Below are 25,551 nucleotides of genomic sequence, written 5' to 3' on the forward strand. Positions count from 1 at the left end.
GGACATACTTTGAGATGAGATGAATGTCCTTTATCCCTTCATATTTTTACCCATTAATTCTAACAACCAGTGATTATTCCTGCTTGAAACATGAATTTTGAACTGTAATAATTCATTTTAAACTAGAATAATAATAAAGAGAAACATGTGATAGGTGAATCTATGAAAACATACCGTATACCCAAAGCAACCTACAGATTCAAAGTGATCCCTCTCAAATACCAGTGGCATTTTTCACAAAACTAGAACAAATAATCCTAAAATTGGTATGGAATCACAAAAGACCTGAAAGAGCCCAGGTAATCTTGAGAAAGAAGAATAAAGTTGAGGGCATCACAATCCTAGATGTCAAGACATACTACAAGGTATAGTAATCAAAACAGTATGGTGCTGTCACAAAAACAGACATGTAGATCAATGAAACAGAATAGGGAGCTCAGAAATAAACCCACACTTGTATGGTCAGTCTATAACAAAGGTAGGCAAGAGTATACAAGGGGGAAAGCCAGATTTTTTTTTTTTAAATAAGTGGTGTTGAGAAAGCTGGACAGCTTATATGCAAAAGAATGAAGCTGGACCACTTCCTCACACTCTACACAAAAATAAACTCAAATGCATTAAAGGTCTCAGTGTGAGACCTCAAACCATTAACTCCTGAAAGAAAACCCAGGCAATAAACTCTCGGGCATCAGCCTTAGCAACATGTTTATGGATGTGTCTCCTCAGACATGGTAAACAAAAGCAAAAGTAAACTATTGAGACTATATCAGAATAAAAGCCTTCTGCATAGCAAAGGAAACCATCAATAAAACAGAAAGGCAACCTACTGAATGAGAAAAGATATTTGCAAATCATATATCTGATAAGGGATTAATATCCAAAATATATAAAGAATGTATACAATACACATGCACGCGCACAAACACACACATACACACACACACACACCACGGAATTCGAATTAAAAATGGGCAGAGAACCTGAATAGACATTTTTTCAAAGAAGACATACAGATGGCCAATAGACATATGAAAAGATGCTCTATATTACTAATCATCAGGGAAATGCAAATCAAAACCTCGATGAAAGATTAGTTCATATCAGTCAGAATGGCTAGTATCAAAAAGGCAAGAGATAACAACTGTTGGCCAGAATGTGGAGAAAAGAGAACTTTCACACACTGTTGTTGGGAATATAAATTGGTGCAAGCACTGTGTAAAACATTATGGAGGTTCCTCAAAAAATTAAAATTAGAATTACCATATGATCCCATAATTCCACTAATGGATATTTATGTAAAAAAAAAAAAAACCCAAAAAACACTAACTGAGGTATATGCACCCTTGTGTTTATTGCAGCATTATTTACAAGAGCCAAGACATGGAAACAGCCTAAGTCTCCATCAATAGATGAATGAATATGGAATATTACTCAGCCATAAAAAAGAGCAAAAATTTTGCTATTTGCCACAACATGATGGACCTAATGTATTATGCTAAGTAAAGGAAGTCAGACAGAGAAAGACAAATACCACATGGTTTCACTCATTATGTGGAATTTAAGGAAAAAAACAAAAGAACAAGCAATTAACCCAGACTCTTAAATACAGAGAAAAACTTGGTGGTTGCCAGAGAGGAGATGGGTGCAAGGATGGGTGAAATAAGTGAAGGGAATTAAGAGGTACAGACTTCTAATTATAAAATAAGTCAGTCAGGTACATGAAAGTTCAGCACAGAGAATATAGTTAATAATAGTCTAATAACATATGATGACAGATAGTAACTACGCTTATTGTGGTGAGCATTGAGTCCATGTATAGAATTGTCACATCACTATGTGGCACACATGCAACTAATATAACGCTGTATGTCAACTATACTTTAACAGTAAAGTATTGATGGCCCTAGGTCCGCATGGAATGGCCTGGGCTCCATGGACCATTGAGAATTGTATGTCTCATAACTTGCTTGTTGGGTGACATGGCCTTATGGAAACCATACTTTATATTCTATATAAACACCCTCCACCCTACTACACCTGACATCTCCTTTATTCCACGCAGAGATTGTCTTAGATCCCTCTGGCCTGCTCCTTTTGGACTTGAGATAGCACTTGGGCTGTTCCTGTAGGCTGGGATGATGTACCACTTGCTCACCTCCTCCTCCGGTTTTAAAAATTATACACTTCCCACAAGTCCCCACTCGAAGCTGTGTTCTGCATGAAGTCTTTTATGGGAGGGTAGGGCCTACCTCTTCTTTCTTTGATATTTTTCTGCACTTAAGAATAAAGCTGGGTTTCAGGATCCATTCAATAACTCTATGGCAAGGGGAGGCCAAAAAGATTAATCCATAAGCCCTAAAGAAGTAGAAAAGAGAAGTGCATAAAATCAATTTTATGCACAAAATGAATTCTAAAGCAAAGAAGAACAAGCTTTATGGATATCCAGAGGAAATCACAGAAAAGGTGGAGTTTGAAGTGGGTCTTGAAAGATGCAGATTTCAAGCTGTGGGTGAAGGTTTAAGAAGCTTTCTAGGCTGAGAGCAAAGCTGGTTATGGGCATAGAGTGGTTATACCCACAGAGACCTATGAGAAGGTGTTTGGGGCTGGAATGGGAAGCCTTGCGGACCGGTTGGGTCAAGCCACTGTATGGAAGCCCTTACGATGTGCACAGTGGGCACTAGCTGGGCTTTGAGCCTGGGGTTTCAGGATAATTTTTGCAGGAAGAAGGAGGAGAGATTGGATGAGATGTTGTTGGAGGAAGGAATACCACTCAGGAGGGTTCCAGGCAGTAGAAGAGCACCTGAACTTAGGCAGCAGTTGGAAAGGGGCAGACCACCTATCAGCGTCCAGTATACAATTGCTTCTTTGCAATTCTGGAATCGGAAAAGCTGAAAACTAATAGTTTCCTCTTACATTTGCAGGAAATGTATTTGATAGAAAACCTGACCTGCACCAATGTGATGCTATTCATGGGCGTTATTTACTCTACTTCATGGATTAAAAGATGGCCACAGTTCTTTTCTGCTTCTCCCATCCCCAGGAGGTATCTATATTCCCAGGCTGTTCTTGTCACTGGCCTTGACCAATACAAGGTGCTGGAAATGATTCTGTGTAGCTCTCAAGGCTGAGCCTCAAGACATCTACAGCTTCTGCTTTTGCCCCTTTTGGAATGTTCTCTTCTGGAAGTCAGTTGACATGCAGAAGTCCAACTACTCTGAGCCTAAGCATGCTGTGAGGACACTTAGGTTTCATGAAGGGAGAGAGGTTACATAGAGGGCCACGGAAATGCCAGAATGGGAGTGAGCAGAATGTCCATGAAGCCTTCTTGGACTCTCGACCGCTGCCCAGCTATGAGCTGAAAGCAGCTACGTGAATGACTCCAAGCAACAGCACACAGAGCAGAAGAAACTGCCAGCCAAACCCTGCCCAAATTCCTGACCCACAGATTCATGAGCAAATACGATGGGTGTTATTTTAAACCTCTAATGCCCGGGAAGTGTTTATTACACTGCAACAGCTAACCCAAACACATACTTATGTCATTCATATATTTTTATTGCAGAAGATCACTGCATTGGATTAAAGTGCCCCTTGAGACCTCACCGAGCTCTGTAATATACAGTATGTGTGTATTTCACTTTTTTTTAAGTTTAAAAAAATCTGAATTTTGAAATCCACCTGGCCCCAAGAGTTGTTTTTTTTTTTTGAGAAGGAATTGCTCTTTGTATTACAGAAATAGAGTTGTCTAGACTTCCTTCCTGTCTTCCTGCATTTACTAAATGTCACGCGTGATGCCATAGACCATTTACCAACCATTTCAGTCATGTACCCGTTTCCCCAGCCGCACTGCCAGTCTCTCTAAACTAGCAATTATCCAACTAACGTGTTTATCAGTCTCCTGGAGGATCGGTTCAAACACTACTTCTTCTTGGGTTCTGTCCTCAGAGTTTCTGACTCAGTGGGTCTAGGGTGGGGCTTGAGAACCTTCATATCTTACAAATTCCTACAGGAGAGAACCATTGCTCTAGGGGAGAGTGGCTAATTTTAACTTTTGTTGTATTTATCCACCGGTGGCACAAGGTGCTTAGTAAATGCTCACGGATGGAAGTTCTCCAAAGCCTCGTCTTTATAATGCTTTTGAAGCCTTAACTTTTCGTCGCCGAGGTTTTCCGGACTAGGCTCTAGACTTAAATTAATTCCTTGTTTTGTTTTATTAGATTTAGTTTTTGCTAGCTTCTCACCTGATAGGGCACAGCGAATAAAATGTCCCTCTGACCTCTTTTTTTAACCTGTCTTAGAGCAGATGAGAGGGAATGCCTTTTCTGTGACCTGGAAGCAATCCTCTATTTGTGACCAAATTATTATTCCTTTCTCTTTGGTGGTTTCTGAGTAAAATACGTGTCTTGCCAACCTTTTGCAAAACAGAATGGACCGCTCCGAAGATGTTTTTGGCACAGGGGCCATCTATCGAAGCCTGCATTTTAAAGATGGATGACACCACTGAGGCCCAGAGGGTGGAGCAACTGGTTCATGGTCATATAGCTGAGAAATGCAGGTGCCACGTTGAAGCTCAGGTCTAGCCTGACCCTCTCACCAGCGGTCTCACTAAGCCGGGCGCCCGCATCCCCTCCCCCATCCCAGGAAAGCACAGCCCGTTTGTCATAAACTTCGCTTTGCACAACCCATACTTTCCAAGCCTTTTTTTTTTTTTTTTTTTTTACATTTCCTTCCGATGGGGACGGGACGGTCACGCTGATTGGTCTCGATCAGGGACCCCAAATAACTCTCCGGACCAGGCGCCGTCACCTAGACCCCACGGATCCCTGACAGAGCCACCGCCAGCGCCTGGAAGCGTCTCGCCCCTGCCCTCGCGATTAAGTTGGTTCCTCAAATTGTTCCCGACAGGAGGGGCAGGAAATAACACCGGCCTCTGGTGGCGGCTGCAGCGGGAGGGGGAAAAGTTCAGGCAGCTCCCGGGCAGTCGCGGAGGCCTCGCATCAATCTCGGGTCTAAGGTCCGACCGGGTCAGGGTTCTGGCCGCTCTTTCCCGCGTTCCAGCCACCACCACCCGCCCTCCGGCCTCGGTCATGGCCAGGGGCCTCGCTTTCCCCGGGGCCGCTCGGCCCCCGCCCGGCCGCCAGGTGGAACAAGACAGGTCAGCGGGGCCGCCCGCGCGAGGGGGCGGGGCGGGGCGGAGGCTGGGCGTGGCGGGCCGCGGCGGGCGCCCCCGACCCCTGCGCCCCCTCCTCCGCGCCGCCCCCCGGGCTGCCCGCCTCGCGACCCCGGCCGTGACGCGGCGGCCGCGCGGTCCCCAGCAACAGGTGATGAGGCCGCCGACCCGCGGCGCCTCGGCGGGGCGGTCCTTCTCCCGCCCGCCTCGCGCCCGCCCCTCTCCACGACCCCTCCCCTCCTCCCGGCCTCAGCCGCGGCTCCCGGCGGCCCGGCGGTCGACCCCGGCGCGGTCTCCTTCTCCTCCGGGGCCCGGCGCAGCCCGAGAGCCCCGCAACGAGGAGCGGGAGGGGGGCGCCGAGCGCTCGCACGACACGCGCCGCGGCGGGACCGGCCGCGGGGGGCGCCCCCGGCGCGCCTCCCTCCTCGCGCCTGCCGCGCTCCCCTCCCCCGTCCCCGGTGGCCCGGGGGCTGCCGGCCGCGCGTCCAGCCGGAGGCGGGGTGTCTCCCGGGAGGGGCCCGCCAGGCCGAGACGCGGCGATGGAGGAGCCGCAGCGCGCCCGCTCGCATACCGTCACCACCACCGCCAGCTCCTTCGCCGAGAACTTCTCCACCAGCAGCAGCAGCTTCGCCTACGACCGCGAGTTCCTCCGCACCCTGCCCGGGCTCCTCATCGTGGCGGAGATCGTGAGTGGCGGGCGCGCGGGGGCGGGGCGGGGGGCGCTGGGGACCCCGCGCGCGGTGCCTCCGCCGCACGCCCGCCGGGGAAAGCTTTTCCGCTCCGGCTCGCCGCCTCCCCGGAGTTCCGCGCTCGGAGACCGCCGCGCCGAGCGAGGCCGGGTCACCTCGCGCGCGTGACGCTCAGGGCGCCTGCCCGGCCAGGGCCCCGTCTTGCTGGGCCCCTCCGGTGGTCCTGTCGCGTCTTGGGAGCCGGATGCTTGGTGGGCGTTGTTTGTGTTAGTGAGCGTCACGGACACCTGATGCCCTCCTTACCTGATCTCCATGTGGATGCCCTCCTCCCCGAAAGCAAAGCTTTCCAGAACTCAGGGAGAGGAGAGGACTTTTTTCTTTGCGAATTTACCTCCCTGGTAGTAAAATTGAGAAGAATTAAGAAACTTTTACGGAGAAAAATCTGAGGGCCGCCACCCCGTTGAGGACCCGAAGGCCTCCTCCATGGCATTCCTGGGCAGGAGGGCTGGCATGTGCCTTCATGGGACACGGAGGCTGAGAGGTCTCGTGATTTCTTCTAAGTCAGCCCTTCTTGGCTGGAGGGAGCCCTGTGAACAGCTGGTGGCGGCCACCAAGTCTTCACCCTGTGCCAGGGTCTCCTCAAGACCTTGGGTTGGTCTTGTGCCCTCGTGCAGTCCACACAACAGCCCTATGCTGTGTTCACTTATTATCCTTTTGTACGTGGGAAGAGACTGAGGCATAGAGAGGGGAAGTCCCACGGTGGGGGGAGGAGTTGTGGGGGGGCGGGACTGTGATTCAACCCTGGGCCCGCCAGACTCCATGGCCCTGCTCTTGACTGCTAAGGAGCATCCTTCCCCTTCCCAGCTGCCTCACCTTTCCGTCCTGTCTCACACACGTTCATTTAAATGTGCGGAGTTGAAATCCAGCTTATGTGTGTTTAGAGAATGTGAGCTATGGTGGTATAGACGTGGCTGAAGACTCAGAGGGTGGCTCTGAGAAGCCCCCGACAAAACCTGTGTACATCTGGTAGCTTACTTGCCCCTCCAGATCCTCAGACCCCACCCCTAGTTCCTGTAGCTGGTATTGAGGAATTCAGGAGCCCCCATAAAAAACAAAAACAAAAACAAAAACAAAAAAAACCCACCACCACCAAAACTCCCCACCAAGGTATTGGAATCACCTTGCAGGGACTGGCTTATAGGAATTCAGCAAATATTTGCTGTGTGCACGAAGTACTTGGCAGGCTCCCCCCCACCCCCCCTCCAGCAGAGCAAACAGAAACTAAAGTCAGAGATGGGGGCTTCTACCTGGGAGTAGATTTGGACAGCATGAAGTAAAATGCTTCCTGTTTTGCGATTTATGACCATATGCTCTGTGTTCCACACTTTTTCGGAAAACAGCAAAGTGAAGGGCAAAATGCAAATGGCCCATTGTCCTGTCACTAGAAATAACCACTGTTGATATTTGGGCATGTATTTTTTTAAATTTCAGTAAATTAAAAAAGATTTTTTTAATGTTTTATTTTATTTTTTAAGAGACAGAGAGGGACAGAGCATGAGTGAGGGAGGGGCAGAGAGAGACCGGGAGATACAGAATCTGAAGCAGGCTCCAGGTTCTGAGCTGTCAGCACAGAGCCTGTTGCGGGGCTTGAACCCACGGACTGTGAGATCATGACCTGAGCCCAAGGTGGATGCTCAACTGACTGAGCCACTCAGGTACCTGTCAGTAAATTTTTTTTTTTTTAGATGGAAACACATGTAAGAAAAATTACCCTTATCGCTACAATAGTTCAGTTTCTATTTTTATTTTTTAAAATTTTTAAATTTTTATATATTTTTGAGAGAGAGACAGAGTGTGAGCGGGGGAGGAGCAGAGAGAGAGGGAGACACGGAACCCAAAGCAGGCTTCAGGCTTCTGAGCTGTCAACACAGAGCCTGACGCGGGGCTTGAACTCATGCACCGTGAGATCATGACCTGAGCTGAAGTCGGACGCTTAACCGACTGAGCCACCCAGGTGCCCAGTTTTTATTTTTGACAACTGTACACATGTTTTAAAGAATAAAATAGTCTTAGAATTGTAAGTTTGCCCCACTGTCTTTATACCTAGAGGTATTCACTTTCAAATCTCTCTTAAGGCTCTAAATAACATGTTTATAATGGTGTTCCTTGATTTTTTCCCCCCAACTGTAGGTGTTGTCTTTTAACTTCCCCCTCTGAGGGATGAGCCTTTAGCACTGTCAGACCACCTCTTAGATATCCCACCCCACCCCCTGTTATACATCTACTTTTCCTTTCTACTGTATTTTGGGCTAAGTCAATAGCCATTGTTGACCTCAGGACACTGTAAACACTGCTCAGAGCCCAGCCACTGAATAGCCTGTGAGCACTTTTCTTTTCATGCCCAATTTGTTTCCTTGGAGTTAGTAATTTTCTCTTTTTCCATTTCTTCTTTCTCTAGCTATTTAGTCACTCATTTTACCTTAATTGTCCAGATCTCTTATCAGGAAGCTGAGAGACATTGGGATTCTATCAGGGACATCTCATGGTCAGCCCTCTGACCTCCTCTCACCTGGCCTGCTCACTTGGGGACAGCTGACATCATGGGGTTTCCGGTAGTGTCACGTGTCACCATGGAGATTTGCTGTCTCCCCTTCTCTCCTGCATTGGATCCCCTGCTTCTCCTGACCACTGTCCTCTGCTTTGCCTTACTTCTAGTGGGGAGACCACGCCGACCAGTAGTTTCCTGAGAATGGACACCTGTGTGAATTGAGATTTACATCTTTCAAAATGTCTTGATTTGAGGGGCACCTGGGTGGCTCAGGCGTTAAGCATCTGACTTTGGCTCAAGTCATGATCTCACAGATTGATGGGTTAGAGCCCCCCATTGGGCTCCCTGCTGTCAGCCAAGAGCCTGCTTCCGATCTGTTCCCCTCTCTCTGACCCTCCCCCACTTGCGCTCTCTCTCAAAAAATAAAAAAGTCTTGATTTGACTGTTACACATAATTAATACTTTGACTGGCAAAGAATGTTAGATTGGAAATTGTTTTCCTTCAAAATGTTGAAAGTATTCCTCCATTATCTTTTAACTATTCTGATTCTTGTTTTCATAAATTTCCATTCCTCATCCTTTTTCTCTTTCCTTTCTGGAATCCTGTAGGATCTTTCTCCCAGGAGATCTGTAGGATCACAACACTGTGCCTTCGTCTGAGCCCATTTTCTTCTGTTGTCCTCAGGACCTGGTGTGTTCTCTCAGTCAGGAAAACCATGTATGTGTCAGGGGATTTTTTAGGATTAGTTTTTACCTTTCCATTTTCTGTTTCTTTTTCCTGGAACTCCTTTTACACTTTTTTCCTATGCATGCATTTTCTTAATCATTTTTCCCATGGGTTCATGAAATGCTGTGTTCACTTACCACACCGTAAGCATTTCTTAGGATCTTGGATCTCTCAATTATTACAGTTTTCTGTTGCATTTGATTCCCTCTGCTTTCTGTTGTAAAACTAGCATGTTCCCAGGGTTCACCAGTGTAGCCAGTGCTGTAGCAATCTTCCCCCCTTGCCCCTTTTCCCACATTTAGCCAGAGATTTTTCTCAAGGGAAAGTTCCTTGAAGTAGAATTGTGTGTCAAAAAGTATACACCTTTAAGGGTAGTGTTACATACTCTGAAGTTCTCTTGCTTTAAAGTTCTGCTGGTTTAAATTAATATCAATAGTATGAGCCTATTAAATGAAAAATACTTTTTTAAATTAGAAGAATTTCTAAAATAAAGAGTGTGAAGGATCACTTAAGTGATATATGCTTTATTAATGTAAGATACTTTTTTGCTCATTAAAAAAAATTTTTTTAAGGTTTATTTTTGAGAGAGAGGAGACACAGAATCTGAAGCAGGCTTCAGGCTCTGAGCTGTCAGCACAGAGCCTAATGCTGGACTCGAACCCACGAACCATGAGATCATGACCTGAGCCAGTCAGACGCTCAACCAGCTGAGCTACCCAGGCGCCCCTTTGTTCGTGTTTTAATGTCTAAATCAGGATGTGACTTACTGTGGATGGTTTCTTGGGAGGGAATACAATGCCGCACCACTAGCTCTTTATGGAGGTCAGGGAAGTAGCTCTCAGACTATTGCTTTCCCTGCCCTGAGATTAGGATAGAACTGCCTCCCCCCCCCCCCAAAAACTGTTACTTTCTGCCTTGGAAAAAAAATACGGAGACAAAGAATTACTAAGACTACTTAGTAATTACTTAGAATTACTAAGAATTGCTAAGATTCTGGCTTCCTGCTGGAACCCAGGAGAAATGAAACAATAGCGAACAAAACACAGTGCTTCCCCAAATCTGTTGTCAAAATCACTAGCCCTGGCTTTCCCACAGGAGTGAGTGGTAGTAGCTAACCTCCTCAAACGCTTTGGGCTGTGCCAATGTAACATTGTGTTGAAACCAAATTGTGGTTGTTTCCTTCTGCTTAAAGTTTTATAACAAGCTAGAAGCAATCCAGTACTTGACCTGTGACTTGTAGGATGCTGTGATCTTGTAACAATTACGAGTATTTGAGGAATTAAAGTGCTTTGTCAGAAGCTGAGTTAATTGCACCTTCCTGTTATTGGTGACTTCAGAAAGAATTATAGCATCCGTGAAATAATGTTAGGTCACCTGTCATATACTCACTATCATGAGCAGACTTAGCTCTCTTACTGAGAGCTGTAATCAAATTATTCTATCCTGTTGAGTTCTTTAAAAAAAGAAAACAGTGAACATAGTTTCCTTTTCAGAAAACAATGCCTAGTCTTTGTAGAAAAAATAGAAAAATGTAGGTAAGAAAAAAAAAACACCTTGTAATTTTTAACCCCATGGTGATTCTTAACAGGCATGGGACCACCCCATGTCTAGGAGTTGGATAGGATTTTTTTAAAATTTTGGTTATTGTAATACTTGAAGCTTCTACTGTTGTTTAGTGCCCTGGAGGTCAGGGCTGCTAAATGTCGTGAAGTGCATGGGACAGTCCCCTACAATGAAGAGTTGCTTTACCAATTGCCAACAGCATCACTGTTAAGGAACTCTGAATGAACCACTATTTAAATTTGTTTTTAATGTTTATTCATTTTTGAGAGACAGAGACAGTGTGCAAGTGGGAGAGGAACAGAGAGAGAGGGAGACACAGAATCCGAAGCAGGCTCCAGGCTCGGAGCTGTCAGCATAGAGCCCGATGTGAGGCTCGAACTCACAAATGGTAAGATCATGACCTGAGCTGAAGTCAGATGCTTAACCGACTGAACCACCCACGCGTCCCTGAGTGAACAATTATATAACACTTGGAGTAAACCGTTCCAGAATTTTTTAAGTCTTTATGTATTATTTATCTGTAATTTTTAAAATGCAGTCACTTGTAAACTATTCTTTTTGTTTACTGCGATGGCCATCTGGGCTGGATATCTCACATTTGTCCCTCATATCCACTCTCCACCCTTCTCCACTCTGTTCTCTACCCCAAAGGCTGATTTGCACGGACGGTGTCAAGGGGCTCCCCTCTGATGTTTCACTGGAGTCGTTCAGTGGTGGTACCTGCAGGGGCTATGGGATGAAGGTGGAGCAGGCTCTGGGTATTCAGCCCCTGGGATTAGCAGGGTTAATTGCTGGCTTTTAGCAGGCTGACCGTGTCCCTCCATGAAAGGGGCCTATCGGGTCACCCTTGCCACACAGCTATTTTCCCTGGCTCGGATAGCTGTTCACACCCAGCTGCTCACTACTGCCAGGCGCTAAACTATCACTGTGGTTTTCCTGCACCCTGCTTTCTAAATAACGCCTTTACTAAACTCCATTCAGATTACCCAATCTGAAAGTGCCCAGTGCCCGGCTGACACCTGATAAATTACCTTTTCCTCATTAATAATTAATTTCTTATACATTCTTTTTTTTTATGGGTCTGTCTTATGACATTCTTTTTAAAAAATTTTTTTAATGTTTTATTTATTTCTGAGAGAGAGAGAGAGAGCGGGAGCAGGGGAGGGTCAGAGAGAGAGGGAGACACAGAATCTGAAACAGGCTCTAGGCTCTGAGCTGTCAGCACAGAGCCCAACGTGAGGCTCGAACCCACAAACTGTAAGATCATGACCTGAGCTGAAGTCGGACGCTTACCCGACTAAGCCTCCAGGCACCTCAGTCTTATGACATTCTTAATGACCATATAGTATTCCATAAATATCCAACTCCTGCTCTTCGATTTATGTTTCTTTTCTTTAAAAGTGTAACAAACTTCCTTTATACTAATTCTTCCTGATTGTTCTTTAATGTTTTCTAAGGATGAATACTTAGAATTGAATGAAAAGATCTATGAATTTTCTTTAAAGTCAAGGTTTTTCAGGAATACAGTAAAATTCACCCTTTTGAGTGTAAAGTTCTGTGAGCTTTAGCGTCTGCCTTTTTAAGAAACAGCTTTATGGAGATATATCATGAAATCAACCCTGTTTAAAGTATACGATTCAAGGATTTTTAGGATACTTAACAGAGTTATACAACTATTTTAGAACATTTCTATCACCTCAGAAAGAAACCTATTAGCAGTTACTTCCTAGTCATCCCTTCTCATCCCTCGATAACCGCTAGTCTACTTTCTGTCTCTATAGAATTGTCTCTTCTGGGTATTTCATAAAAATGGCCCTACAATATGTGGTCCTTTCTGTCTGGTTTATTTCACTTAGAATAATGTTTTCAGTGGTCATCCGTGCTATAGTGTGTATCAGCACTTCGTTCCTTTTACTGCCACCTAATATTCCATTGTATTATATATATATTATTTTGTTTATGCATCAACTGATGGACATCTGGGCTGTTTCTACATTTAGACTCTTATGAATAATGCTGCTATGAACCTTCATGTACAAGTTTTTTTGTGGACACATGTTTTCACTTCTCTTGGGCACTTACGTGGGATTGGAATGACTGAGTCATATGGTAACTCTTTGTTTAGTATTTTGAGGCACTGCTAGACTATTTCCAAAGTGCTGCACTATACTGCAGTCCGACCAGCAATCTGACTTCCAATTTCTCTACATCCTCACTAAGATTTTCTATTTTCTGTCTTTTTAATTGTGGCCATCCGACAAGGTGTGAAGTGGTATCTCATTGTGACTTTTGTTTCTACTCCTTTTTTTTTTTAATGTTTACTTATTGGGAGGGGGGTCAGAGAGAGAGCGAGAAAGAGAATCACAAGAAGACTCCACACTCATGGTCAAGCCCAGTGCGGTGCTCAATCCCAGGAACCATGAGGTCATGACGTGAGCTGAAACTAAGAGTCAGAGGCTCAACTGACTGAGCCACCCAGGTGCCCTTGGTTTGTATTTCTATAACGACTAATGATGTTATGTAGCTCTCCATATGCTGATTGGTCATTTGTGTGTCTTTGGAGAAATGTCTATTCAAATCCTTTGCCATTTAAAACAGTTATTTTTATTATTGAGTTATAAGAGCTCTTTACATATTCTGGATACAGGTCTCTTATCAGATATATGATTTGCAAATATTTTTCTTCCATTCTAAGGGTTGTCTTTTCACTTTATGTGATGTTGTCCTTTGAAGTGCAAAGATTCTTAATTTGATAAACTCTATGTATATATATATTTTGTGGCTCATGCTTTGGATATCGTATCTAAGAAGACTTTGCTTAATCCAAGGTCATGAAGATTTACTTTTGTTTTCTCCTAAAAGATGTATAGTTTTATCTTACCTTCGAGTTAAATTTATTTTCTTTTAAAGTTTATTTTTATTTATTTTGAGAGAGAAAGCAAGCAAGCAGGGGAGGGGTAAAGAGAGAGGGAGAGAGAGAATTGCCAAGCAGGTTCTGAATCATCAGCGTGGAGCCTGATGTGGGCTCAAACCCACGAACCATATGATCATGACCTGAGATGAAATCAACAGTTAGATGCTTGGTACACTGGGTGGCTCAGTCAGTTAGCTGAGCATCAGACTTTGGCTTAGGTCATGATCTTGCGGTTTGTGATTTCAAGCCGTGTGTTGGGCTCTGTGCTGACAGCTCAGGGCCTGGAGCCTGCTTCAGATACCTCTCTCTCTGCCATTCCGTGCTCATGCTCTGTCTCTCACTCTCTCTCAAAAATAAATAAACATTAAAAAAAGAAAAACAGAGTTAGATGTTCAACCGACTGAGCCACCCAGGTGCCTCAAGTTAATTTTTGTATATAGTGTGAGGCAGGGGTCTAAGCTGATTCTTTCCCATATGGGTATCTAATTGTCCCAGCACCATTTATAGAAAAGACTATTTTTCTCCCATTGAATTGTCTTGGCAACCTTGTCAAAAATCAAATGTAATATAAGGGTTTATTTCTGGGCACTCAGTTCTATTTCATTGATCTCTATGTCCTCATGCAGTTCCACACTGTATTGCTTACTGTGCCTTTGTAGAAAGTTTTGAAATTGGAAGTTGTGAGCGCACCAAGTTTTTTCTTTTTTCAAAATTGTTTTTTGGCTATGAGTTCCTTGCATTTCCATATGGATTTTGTCAGTTTGTCCATTTTTGCAAAAAGGGGTAGCTGAAACTTCAATATGGATTGTGTCAAATCTGGAGATGAATTTGGGAGTATGGCCATCTTCACAAAATTAAATTTTCCAATTCATGAATATAGGACATCTTTCTATTTAACTAGGCTTTTTCTAATTTCTTTCTCAATCATTTTATAGTTTTCAGGACACATATCTTATATTTCTTTTAAATTTATTCATAAGTATTTTGTTCTTTTTGATGCTCTTGCAATGGAATTATTTTCTTGATTTCATTTTCAGATTGTTCATTGTTAGATTATAGAAATCCAACTGAGTTCTGTATCTTTGATCTTGTATCCTACAATTTTGATGACCTCATTTATTAGTTCTAATAGTTTTTTGTGGTTTGGCATATGTGTGTTTAAGACTTTAGATACTGTTGCCAAGTTGTACAGAAAGGTTTATACCAATTTGCATTTCCTCTAGTGGTGTTTTAGCGTGTCACAGGGTTTGTTCGGGCAAATATTCAAACTTTCTTTTAATATCTGCCAATTTTGTTGGACTGGGAGATATTCAAAATAATAAAACTAGTTTGGCATAGACAGCACTAGTCAGAAAATCAGCTGATATTTAGGGGAGCCCTGGACACGTGAAAAAGAACAAATTGTGTTTTTTTTTTAAGTTTATTTATTTTAAGAGAGAGAGTGCATGTGCATGTGGGGAAGGGGCAGAGAGAGAGGAAGAGAGAGACTCCCAAGCAATTTCGGGGCTGTCAGCACTGAGCTGGATATAAGGCTAGATCTTAAGACCATGAAATCATGACATAAGCTGAAATCAAGGGTTGGATGCTTAACGGACTGAACCACCCAGGTGTCCCAGAATGAATTGTTTTTATTTCCATTTCTATGATAATCAAAGTTGAATATTTTTTTTAAAATTTTTTAATGTCTTATTTATTTCTGAAAGAGAGAGACAGCATGAGCAGGGGAGAGTCAGAGAGAGAGGGAGACACAAGATCTGAAACAGGCTCCAGGCTCTGAGCTGTCAGCACAGAGCCCGACGTGGGGCTCGAACCCACAAACCGTGAGATCATGACCTGAGCCGAAGTCGGACGCTTAACCAACTGAGCCACCCAGGCGCCCCTCAAAGTTGAATATTTTAAACATGCTCATTATTCGGGGCCCCTGGGTGGCTCAGTTGGTTAAGCGTCCGACTTCGGCTCAGGTCATGATCTCACGGTTCGTGGGTTTGAGCCCCACGTCGGGCTCTGTACGGACAGCCAGCTTAGAGCCTGGAGCCTGCTTCAGATTCTCTGTTTCCCTCTCTCTGCCCCTTCCCTGCTCCCACTCTCTCTCTCTCTCAGAAATAAATAAAAACATTTTTAAAAATTTTTTTAAAATGCTCATTAGCCATTTATTTCCTCTTTTGGCAACTGCTTGTTTTTTCTTCATTTAAAACACAGGGCTCTTTCTTTCTTTAAAAAATGTTGTGACAGTATAAAAGAGAGAGAAACTTAAATGAAAATTACCTCCCAGGAGAGAAATAAGATTGGTTTTGGGGATGTGTTTGAATAGGTATTTGCTATTTAACTATTTATCTTTTTATAAGTTTACATGTTTTTAATGAGAATGTATCGATGTTAATGGAATTAAAGAAGCTTGCAGCAAAGGAATAAGTATCATAGAGATAAACTTCGAATCGTTATATATGCAATGAAAACTGAAAGTCTCTGCTGCCCCCCGTCCTTTACTCCATCCTTCATCGACCCACCTGCCTTGGTGAACTTACCATTAACAATTCTCCCAGTCCTTTTTCTGTCTATGTTTAAATATGTAGTATGTACACATATGTAAATGAACATATTAGATATATTCTGCCCCTGTTTTTCATCTAATAATATCTTGGGGCACTTGGGTGGCTCAGTTGGTTGAACATCCAACTCTTGATTTTGGCTCAGGTCATGATCCCAGGGTTGTGGGATTAACACAGCTTGCCTGCCTTTGTCAGCTTCCACATTCAGCTCAGAGTCTCTCTCTCTCTCTCTCTCTCTCCCCTTGCCCCCTTGCCCTGCTTGTGCTCTTTCTCTCTCTCTCTCTCTCTCTCTAAAATAAATAAAATAATATCTTGATATTTTTCTATGTTTCTTCTTTTTTGGTTTATAATTTTCCTATATACTATGGGTATTAATTTTTTTTCTGTCACTCGTTAATAGCATCATTCATGCCATTTTCATTGAAATAAGTTTCTAATTTGCATGGAATCTAAATTGTTATCTTTATTTCTCCTTCTGGGGTTTACTTTGCTTAAACATGGCTTCGCTACTCCCAGGATTATACAAATATTTGAAGAAATGATAGGATAAGTATTTAAGTGTTAACAGTATCTACCATCATAAGCTGTAAGTTCTTTTTGTGTGTTACGGAAAGAATGTGATTTCACTTTTTTCCCCTAATGGATACCTAGTCGTCTTACCATTAATTGTATCATATTCTCAGATATGTGTAACTGTTTCTTGACTCTATTCTCTTCTATTTCTGAACCAATTCCAAACCCTTTTAATTACTGTAACTTCATCATGCATTTTAATATCCAGTAGAGTAAGTCCTAGAAATTTTTATGTTTCTTTGCTATTTTTGTGTACTTACACTAACACAAGTGATTTTCAGAATCGGTGTTTCTCAAACTACATTACGACTTTGAGTTGCATTAAATTTATAAATGAATTTGATAATTTAATTATGTGTAATACAATACAATTAATTATAATTAACATTATAAGTTAATATGATATTGAATTATATCACCTAGGAATATTGTGTCACTCTATTTATTTGGGTCAGTTTATGGTTTTGAAGTCCTAAGTTTTTTCCAATGAATCTTATGTATTATTAGAATTAAGAATTCTCAAATTTTTAAAGCTATTTATTTATTTTGAGAGAGAGAGAGAGAGAATGCATGTGAGAATATGAGTGGGAGAGGGGCAGAAAAAGAGGGAGAGAATCCAAGGCAGGCTCCTCACTGTCAGCACAGAGCCCGACATGGAGCCCTGTCTCATGAACCACAAGATCATGACCTGAGCTGAAATCAAGAATCAGATGCTTAACTGACTTAGCCACCCAGGTACCCTAGAATTCTCAATTTTTGATAAGGGAGATTTGTCCAAATGAATTAGATTTATCAGTTTCTGATTATTTGTGGTTTATAAGGAAGCTCTTATTTTTCTTATTTTAATCTTGTGGGTAGCCATCTTATTTGAGTTACTAGTTCTAATAGTTTTATTTATTTTATAAGTAAATCATAGTGGTATCTGTAAATAAGGGTTGTTTTTCTTTTCCTTTTTATATTTATCTTTTTTTTCATTATTGCATAGGTTAGGACTACCAGAATACATGAATATCCTTGGCCAGCTCATAACTTCCGTTGGGATGTTTCCAATGTATTAATTGTAGCACAGATTTAACTATAGATCCTGCTAGATATTCTTTGTTGAGTTAAGTAAGGGAAGTTTAACTTGTACCTATTTTAATCAGATATGATTGTTGAATTTCAAAGATAGGATTTGGGGGAAGACGTGTTTATTGATGTGATTCCAGAGTTCTGTTTCTCTTAATTTGCTAATGGAGTGCATTATATTAGGGAAACTATTGTTGAATTATTCTTGTGCTGTTGGAATAAATCTCTATTTAGTTATAATGTATTCTTTTAATATTCTAGTGTATCTTAAGACTTTTTTTATTCTTGATTTTAAGTTGTGAGTATTAAATCTGAGGAGCTGTTTCTATGCTCGTATGTAAGACCAACCTGTTTGATTCTTTTGCTGTGATCTGTTTTGTCTACTTTTGTGGCTAACATTTGTTATGTTCTGTCCCTTTATTTTATTTTAATGTTTATTTATTTTTGAGAGAGAGTAGAGGAGGGGCAGAGAGAGAGGGAGACACAGAATCCAAAGCAGGTTCTAGGCTCTGAGCTGTCAGCACACACCCTAATGCAGGGCTCGAACTCAAGAATTGCAAGATCATGACTTGAGCCGAAGGAGAACACTCAACCGACTGAGTCACCCAGGCGCCCCAGCATCCAGTGCTATTAATAAGAGACCTCATGGTCTGGTAGACCCTAGACAGGCCTGTTAGGTTCAGTCCATCCCAGGCTTTGTCTGTTTCCTGATTGTGCGTTCACAGACTTAGCTGCACTGCAGCCTTGCGTGAAGTGACTTGCCTGTTGCATTACCCAATGTGGAAAGATGTAGAATGTAGAAAGATGGCATTGGTAGTGTAGCAAGAAATCGTAGATGGAATGTTGTTTTATTGGGGTGAGATAGTTTGTGAAAGGTAGTTTTGCAACCGTATACAGTAATTAAAGTGGAGCTTCAGGTTGTTGTGGTTTGATAGATAGTTAAGCCCTCACTTGGAGTTTCCTGAGTGCTGGTGAGATCTCTCCCCGGGCAGACAGAACACTGGTTGCCCCATCTGGGATTCATTGAGAAGACCTGAAGTCCCTCTGTCAGGACAGTTCTAGCCTAATATCCCCTGGCATTCCCTGCTGAGAAAATGTCCTTTGCATCTATTGCAGAATACGTTTATAATATTTAAGTCAGAGTGCTTGTTTGCCGGGGGCTGTAAACCCACTAGGTGGGAATAATGTTCTCATTTCCTCTGGGCCACCAAATGGCTTTTTAAATCTCCCTAGAAGCTTTCGGAATTTTCTATCTTTAGAGATCTGTAGAGATCATATACTTTATCACTATGTGTCTAGAAAGGCATTCTTTATTCATCCTCCTCAGCCTTCATTGGACCCTATGTAACTAATATCCAAATCTATCTTCAGCATGGAGAAAGTTTTTTTTTTTTGTATTTCCTGCATCTGTTCGGTTTTCTTCTTCCAAAAAATCTTTATTCAGTCCAGAAGTTCCAGGAGAGATTAAACTGTCTTTGGTATCTCCTCACTTGGCCTGCCCGCCAAACTTTCCTTCTCTTTGTTCTTTTGCAGAATTTTAGAGAAATAACACTTCCAGCCCAAACTCACATTTTCGGTTGAGTATGGTTTTTGGGGGGCTTTTATATATATATATATTAACATTTATTCATTTTTGAGAGACAGAGACAGAGTTTGAGCAGGGGAGTGGCTCTGGGGGACAGAGAGAGACAGGGAGACACAGAATCTGAAGCAGGCTTCAGGCTCCGAGCTGTCAGCACAGAGCCCGACGTGGGGCTCGAACTCATGAACCATGAGATCGTGACCTGAGCCAAAGTCGGATGCTTAACCAACTGAGCCACCCAGGTGCCCCTTGGCTTTGATATTTTTAATTCACCACAGTTTGTCATTCTCTTTACTTCGTAGCCTGATCTCTTCCTTCTTTTTATTGAATCGTTTTAAGAAACTTTAGTACATTTAAACTTTGTTTGCAGAGAGACCACTTGTGCTTGTTGAGTCTCTTGGCTCCTCATATGACTGAGTTCCTCAATCATTTGGTGATTCATGGTTGTCGGTTTGTAATTGTAGATGAGAAGGCTGTTTGCTTAGTGTGGGAATGCCTGTTCCCCTGGCAGTGAACACACGTTTTCACCACATGACCTGTATTTAGTGGGTTTTGTTTTCTTTTGTTTTGTTTCCGGAGGAAGAGAACTATTAATTGGGCAAAGGGGGGACGTTAAGGAAGAGTGTAGCTGCATGGACTTTTCTATGAGTTGTGCATGAAGCCTGTGCAAGCATCCGGCAGTCAAAGCTTTGTCTTGGGGGCTATTTGCAGAAGTAACTGCTGGAGGGAATGGGGGAGAGGATGATGAACTTGGCAGCTTCTTACCCTTTAAACTCATCCTTAGCAAATTACTCGAGACCTAGTCTTTCTCCCACTTCTCTTGTTACCTCTAGTCTGGACTCTTCTAAGGGTCTTTTTGGAAGATCACCTTTCTGATAGGTCCTCAATTTTCCTTTCCAGAGCCGAAGGCTAGATACTCCATTGTTTATCGTTAGTGTTCCCATGTCCCTTCCAGGAATCCTTCACTGCTAGCTTTTCAGCACTACTCGGTATTTTAAAATTATTTGTGTGGGTTTTTTTGTTTTGTTTTGTTTTGTTTTAGCTTTTTGTTTTGGTTTGGTTTTGGTCCATGAGATTTGGGGAGGATAAAGAGGTAAACATACAGGTCTGGTCAGCTACTACCTTGAAAGAGAAGTTCACCTGTTTTGTTATTCACTTACAGGGTTTTTTATTTCCTAATTAAAAAAAAAATATTTATTTTTGAGAGACAGAGCAACAGAGTGTGACTTGGGGGGGCCAGAGAGAGACACACACAGAATCTGAAGCAGCCTCCAGGCCCTGCACTATCAGCACAGAGCCCGACGAGGGGCTTGAACCCATGAACTGTGAGATCATGACCTGAACCAAAGTCAAGAGTTGGGAGCTTAACTAGCCACCCAGACGTCCCCACTTATAGGTTTGGTTTAAAAAAAATTTTTTTTAATGTTTATTTATTTTTGAGAGAGACAGAGTATGAGTGGCAGAGGGGCAGAGAGAGAGGGGGACACAGAATCCGGAGCAGGCTCCAGGCTCCAAGCTGTCAGCACAGAGCCCAATGCAGGGCTGGAACTCACAAACCGTGAGATCATGACCTGAGCGAAAGTCAGGCACTTAACCGACTGAGCTACCCGTGTGCCCCATAGGTACTTTTAATGTACGGAAGGAATATTGACCTTCTTTCTGTGCTGCAAACATTTTTCCAGTGTATCATGCTATAGTTTTATTTATGATTATTTTATTTGTAAAACCCAAAGTTTATCCTCAAATCTATCCATCTTATTTTTCCCCACATTTAACATCATGCTTAGAAGTTTATGCCTCACTAACAAGCTAAATATAATTAACACTTTAGTATCTAACCCATCTTTTTCTGTGCCCACTTCGATGACACATACATCAGCCTGTTTTTTCTTTTGGCACTTCTTAATATTTAACCTTCATACTGAAATTTATTGTAGCAGAAGGTATAAATTTGAGTTGTAACTTTGCTTCCCCACATGATATATTAGCTATTCTTCATTCACGAATCTGGATTGCTTCGTTTGTTCCACTTCCTTAATTCTTGTATCTTTTGGGTTCAACTCTCTACTTTCTTGTCTATTCCATCTTTGTTCCCACGTTTTAATATGTTTTAGATATATCTTAATGTACTGATCAGGTAAACCACCTCAGACATAACTTGTGGAATATTCTTAAGTCATACACTGGCATGTCCCCTCTCTTCTGCCAAACTGTATTGGCTTTTGATCGGATTTTTATATAATGCATGGATTAATTTTGGGACAAGGGATTTATATTACTTGAGTTCCTAAAGAGAAAACTCCTCAACCGTCAAATATGTGTTGGATATTTATTGTGCAGAGTCTGTGTCTGGCATTTAGAATATAGTGGTAAAGAGTACTTTTCTATTTTTATTCAAACAGATGATCAATGATAGGATGTAAGATATATGAAGAAAAATGTGCTTAGAAAGACACTGAAAGATAGTTTAAAATTTCAAATCTTCAGATTTGAGCTGGAATTCAAGAGGCATTTATTCCTTGTAGATCTTGATATGTTATTCATTTCACAAATCTAAAATTTAACAGATGCAAAATATACTTTCTTTTTTTGCCAAGACTTATGACTAGAACTATTCCCAGGAAGGTAGCTGGGAGATGACTGTTTTACCTGTAACTTTCATTTAAAACTAAATGAATTGTCACTTTTATTATCTCGAATCGATGTTAAATCAGCTCCAGGTTTTGAAGAACCCCTTCTTTTATTTACATTCCTAGCTGATTTGAGAAAACAGTTCCTAAGTTATACATGAGTGAGGCAGCCACACTCATGGAGTGCAAGGTGAAACAGATCTCACCTGATTGCTTCTCCCTCTTCTGTACCCACCTATCAGGTTCATGGTAACTTGCCCAGTAGAACCTCCCTTCTGTGGGAAAGCAGGACACCCATTGTCTTGGTCACGTTCAGTTGCAGATGATGACACCCACGCTGGCTGGTTGAAGCAGCGAGGTTTAACCGGCTTCCAAACATTTTGGTAGGGCTAGAGGAGCAGGCTCTTAGCTGAGCTTCTGGAAAAACCTTTCAGAATCACACTGCAGGGCTCACCTATCACGGGCAGGAAGGCCGAGAAGTAGGGTTTCCTCTGAACTGCTGGGTCCTGGGCCTCCATTGCTTCCACTGCGACACACGGCCGAAATGTCTGCTCCCTGACTCGCCTCTCAACACTGGGGAGCAAGCGACGGGACCCTGGTACTTGAGTATAGATGCCACAGACTGTCCACTCCTTGATTGATTTTGCAACAGGAAGATAGAAGCAGCCAAGGCACATGTAGCCCCACGATGTTGTCTTTGCCTTCTAAGCCTCGGATGAGTGTGTCTGGCAAAGCTACCATGTGTGGAGCCTGGGCTCTCATCTGGTTTCCAGGCTCTGGCAAGCAGAAAGGCTACTGCCAGGGAAACAGAGTGGAGCTGAGTGGACCACATGCAGTACTTATCACAGCCACTTTCACTGGACTCTGCTCGGCTCATTGTGTTGGAAGTGAAAGATTGGTGATCTTTCGTGCTTCTAGGACATTCTAAGGGCTTACCCATTTTCAGTTTAGACATGCATTCAACTTCTAGCTATGTGACTTTGCACAACTGCCCTGATATTTCCTGAACTTCGATCTATTATTATGAAAAGGGTGATGATGCCTTCATAGTTAGCAAAAGATAAAATGAGCTAAAGTATGGGGCGCCTGGGTGGCTCAGTCGGTTAAGCATCTGACTTCGGCTCAGGTCATGATCTCACGGTTCGTGGGTTCAAGCCCCCCGTTGGCCTCTGTGCTGACTGCTAGCTCAGAGCCTGGAGACTGTTTCAGATTCTGTGTCTCTCTCTCTCTGACCCTCCCCTGTTCATGCTGTCTGTCTGTCTGTCTCTCTCTCTCTTTCTGTCTCAGAAATAAATAAAACATAGAAGAAAAAAAAAGATCAAGAAAAATGAGCTAAAGTACAAATAAGCCCTGTCTCAGAGATAAACATTAGTTTATTTCTTGGCCAAATATCGATTTCTTTCTTTCCTCTTTCCTCAGTAGACGCAGAGTATGTAGATTAATCCCACTTGGACAGGGCTGCATTGAGAATAAACGGCCTTATCTCAGCTTCTAGTGAATTTTTTGTGCACCTAGCAATGAGCATGAGCATAGAATTTAGCTTCTATGGAATATATTGAGGTTAGGGATATGATGATGCTTCTAACTAAAGAAAGCTTTTTAATTTTTTTTATGTCTTTATTTTGAGAGACAGAGATAGCAAGCGGGGGAGGGGCAGAGATAGAAGGAGACACAGAATCTGAAACAGGCTCCAGGCTCTGAGCTGTCAGCACAGAGCCTGGCACGGGGCTCTAACCCACGGACTGTGAGATCATGACCTGAGCCAAAGTCGAACACTTAACCGACTGAGCCACCCAAGCGCCCCAAGAAAGCTTTTTAAAAAAAAAAATTTTAATGTTTATTATTGAGAGACAGAGTATGAGCATGGGAGGGGCAGAGAGAGGGGGAGACACAGAATACAAAGAAGGCTCCAGGCACCAAGTTGTCAGCACAGAGCCCAATGTGGGGCTCGAACTCACAAGCCACGAGATCATGACCTGAGCCAAAGTCAGAGGCTTAACCCACTGAGCCACCCAGGTGCCCCTAACTAAAGAAAGCTTAAAGGCTACAGTGAAAAACACAAAGCGCTGCTTATTTTAACTTTTAACATGACCAGTCCACTTAGACTGTGAAAGCTTAGGAGAACGGCCTAGCCATAATTATGAACGATGCTAGCTTTGTAGGTATAATGGAAACATTTCATCAGGTTATGTTTCTGTGTTCACTCTATTCAAGGAAGGCCTAAAAAGCTACGGGGTAGGTCAGTTTTCCAGAGGTCTGAGTTTAATGGCCTGTTTTGGAAAAACATGCAAAGTTCCGACCTTCTTATCTTGCCTTACCCTTTCCTTCATCTACCCAAAATCTAATTGTAAGCGGTGCCACTTTCTGGGGGGAAAATAATTCAGAAGAGAAAGACCTCTTTCTTGTTGATTTATAAGCCACCTTGTTTCCAGAAGACGCTTGATGCAGGACAGACATCTTTACATTGAGGGTACAACAAGAATCTGTACAGTTTTTATCAGTCAAGGCTTGGCAAACATCAAAGGTCACTTTAGAAAGAGAAAAACTTTGTCTTAAGTACTTAGCCGAGAGCAGCCTTGAAGGGGCATTCTCGAACAAGAGTCTTTAGACGGAGTAATTGTGTTGCCTGACATTGTGTGGCCATCCAGAGGAGAAAGCATCTAGGATTTGTCAGCTCCTCTGCCTTCAACTTGAAGGGAAGAAAAGGTCTGTGTGCTTTGAGGCTCTGGCCTCCTTCTGGTTTCACAGCTCCAGAAGTTTCCTTAGAGATGTAGATGTTTGAGGAGAACTATAACTGCTGTATTTAATACTCTACTAGCTTATACTCTGGAAATCATGTCTCAGGTTCCTTTAACTGTGACCTGAATCCTGAATGATTTTCCTATTCATTCACATTTCTAATCACGAGCTTATGTTCGCGCTGCCCTGGGAAGCTAATGTTGGATTTTTTTTTTAACTTCCCTTTATGAGATTAAGTTGATTTATAAAAGGTGGAAGACCAAAGCTCAGTTAACTAAGTCACTGGTTAATACCAGCCTGGCTTAGCTGCTAGCCTGTGGAAAGGGAGCTTAGATGGAAGTATGTGAGTTTCCTTTCCCTTGGGGTACTTGAAAAGGTTGAGCTATAGTCATTCAGTTATGCTGACTTGCATAACCGAGAAAGAAGGAGGTGTCTTCTGCAGACTTATACCATGCCCCTAGAACTAAGATGTCTTAAAACTTTTTTGTACGTGGGGTGTCTGGGTGGCTCATTCAGTTAAGCAGCAGACCCTTGACTTTGGCTCAGGTTATGATCTCGCAGTTCATGGATTCAAGCCCAGAGTCAGGCTCTGAGCTGACAGTGTGAGCCTGCTTGGGACTGTCTCTTTCCCTCTCTCTCTGCCTCTTCCCCACTCACTTGCTTGCTCTCTCTCTTTACCTCTCAAGATAAATAAACATTTAAAAAACAAAACAAAACAAAACTTTTTTGTATGTGTATATTGTACTAAACTTACATATTATTTAAGGAATAATAAAACAAGTTAGCCATATGCCAACCA

At 42.8% G+C, this 25,551-nt stretch overlaps 1 protein-coding gene across 1 annotated transcript in view; it reads left to right on the forward strand.

Moving 5' to 3' along the window:
* The first annotated feature begins 5,390 nt into the window (after nucleotides 1-5,390).
* The window catches only part of CMTM8 (CKLF like MARVEL transmembrane domain containing 8), a 107,788-nt gene continuing 87,627 nt past the window's right edge, over nucleotides 5,391-25,551 (forward strand). Inside the window, exon 1 of the mRNA XM_039249813.1 lies at nucleotides 5,391-5,856. Within this exon, the coding sequence (XP_039105744.1) occupies nucleotides 5,710-5,856 (147 nt within the window). The 5' untranslated portion in view covers nucleotides 5,391-5,709. The remainder of the gene's footprint in view (nucleotides 5,857-25,551) is intronic.

The sequence above is a fragment of the Hyaena hyaena genome, unplaced genomic scaffold, assembly GCF_003009895.1.
Source record: "Hyaena hyaena isolate Hyena2069 unplaced genomic scaffold, ASM300989v1 scaffold_350, whole genome shotgun sequence".
In the NCBI taxonomy this organism is placed as follows: domain Eukaryota; kingdom Metazoa; phylum Chordata; class Mammalia; order Carnivora; family Hyaenidae; genus Hyaena; species Hyaena hyaena.